This window comes from Perkinsus marinus (assembly GCF_000006405.1).
Source record: "Perkinsus marinus ATCC 50983 genomic scaffold scf_1104296948436, whole genome shotgun sequence".
In the NCBI taxonomy this organism is placed as follows: Eukaryota; Perkinsozoa; order Perkinsida; family Perkinsidae; genus Perkinsus; species Perkinsus marinus.
In genome coordinates this window covers 24,985-26,538 of record NW_003210195.1, presented here as the reverse complement: position 1 = coordinate 26,538, position 1,554 = coordinate 24,985, and the positions used below count along the sequence as shown (strand labels likewise).

Genomic DNA, 1,554 nt, shown 5'->3' with positions numbered 1-1,554 from the left:
TTTTTCAAGTTCTGATAGCCGCTACTTCGTCAAGCATACGTGTCTGGATGGAAGATCTCTATCGGAAAATTTGATGAATAAGATCCTGGAACTTCTGGGAGGTCCCAGGGTGACTGACTCGGGATTCAGGACCCATGGCATATCCCTTCTTAGAGGCCTCATAGGAAAGTCTGTGACGGTACCTCAAGCACGGCTAGTGCAGCCTCTGATCGCCCGACTGTCGCCGAGCCTTTATACCAGCAGGGTGGAGGTGGCCATTCATATTCTACGGGAACTGCGTGAAACCGGCGCGAGTCTGGCCGAGTGTGTCCGACCCCTTGTAGAAATTGCACTGTGTGAGAGGTCTCCTTACTCTCTAATGGTGGAGTCAGCTACTCTCCTTGCCTGTGATGACGTCAACTTGACACAGTTCCACGAGGGGCTCCGAATGAGGTTCATGGACCTGTACACGGAGCATTTCAGCAGTAATGATGACGTTGACGCTGCTCGTGCTAGTGGTCGTATGGCGTGTGCGGTCTTGGCTCGACTAGTGGTCCGGTCGGCTGGTGACGATGTGACTACTATGGTGGATGAAAACCTATCGGAGAGGCTTCTTGAAGTACTGCGGCAGCTGGTGTATGTCAAAAGTGAAGCAGGCATGTTGACTCCGCGGACAGTGGTGAAAATGCACATGGAGCTGTCCTGGCTTAAAGGGGAGGATCCGTTCGAAGGTCAGCTCAGTGCATGCTCCAATATAGCAGTATTCGCAATTGGTCAGATATTGTCACTCGAATGGTCTCGGAGGAAGTGGACGATAGTTCTGCAGCCGATGGCATGTCACTTGATTCGGAGTCGAGTGACCGCGAAATGGGTAGCCACTCCAGTGATGAGGCCTCGTCATCATCACAGGACTCAGAACCTCGAGCCAAACGGTAGCGCGAACCGAGTAGTTTTGTGTGTGGAAGGTTTGTTCGTAGGCTCAAGGTGGAACCTAGGAGACTACCATTAAAGCGTCCTCGACCTGTGGAGACGAGGAGTGAGGTGGCCGCATCACCAACGAGTGTCCAAAGCGCGTAAGTTGAAGCGTGACAAGGTGTCCGATCTGAGTTGTCCGTCCGTCAGGCCTTGTCTCGTTCGTCAAGGCCCTTTACTGAAGAGACACCGAACCTGCCAGCCGACAGATCGACCGCTACTTGCAACTAGCAGAATACCGCCCCAGCCCGCAGTGCCCGTACGACTCCCCGGGAGGTCTTTACTGCGAAGGCTGCCGTCGGATACGGCCCGGTCCAATGGACGACACCTTACGATAGAAGCCTAGGCAGTGTAATTCACCATAGTCACCGCACTGACGATGGCAGAGTAACATTATCATCACTCGGTCCGGCCGAGTGTGCATGACCGTCTCGATATCAATATTTTCAATACTGACGAGACTTCCCAGTAGAATCTTGTTGTGTTAGTCATTGCAGCACTGCCTGGCTCGGGAACTAGACGAGGCAAATAGTTCATCAACTGACTCTGGTTGTGAAAATATAGTTCCAACTAGGGACTCTGCTCTCTGTGGGATATGGTAAA

At 52.5% G+C, this 1,554-nt stretch overlaps 1 protein-coding gene across 1 annotated transcript in view; it reads left to right on the top strand.

The window, feature by feature from the left end:
• The window catches only part of Pmar_PMAR005813 (hypothetical protein), a gene marked incomplete at its 5' end in the record, with an annotated part of 4,683 nt that extends 3,295 nt beyond the window's left edge, over positions 1-1,388 (top strand). Inside the window, 2 exons of the mRNA XM_002778638.1 lie at positions 957-1,052; positions 1,102-1,388. Coding sequence (XP_002778684.1) covers positions 957-988 — 32 coding nt within the window. The 3' untranslated portion in view covers positions 989-1,052; positions 1,102-1,388. The remainder of the gene's footprint in view (positions 1-956; positions 1,053-1,101) is intronic.
• Positions 1,389-1,554: the final 166 nt, after the last annotated feature.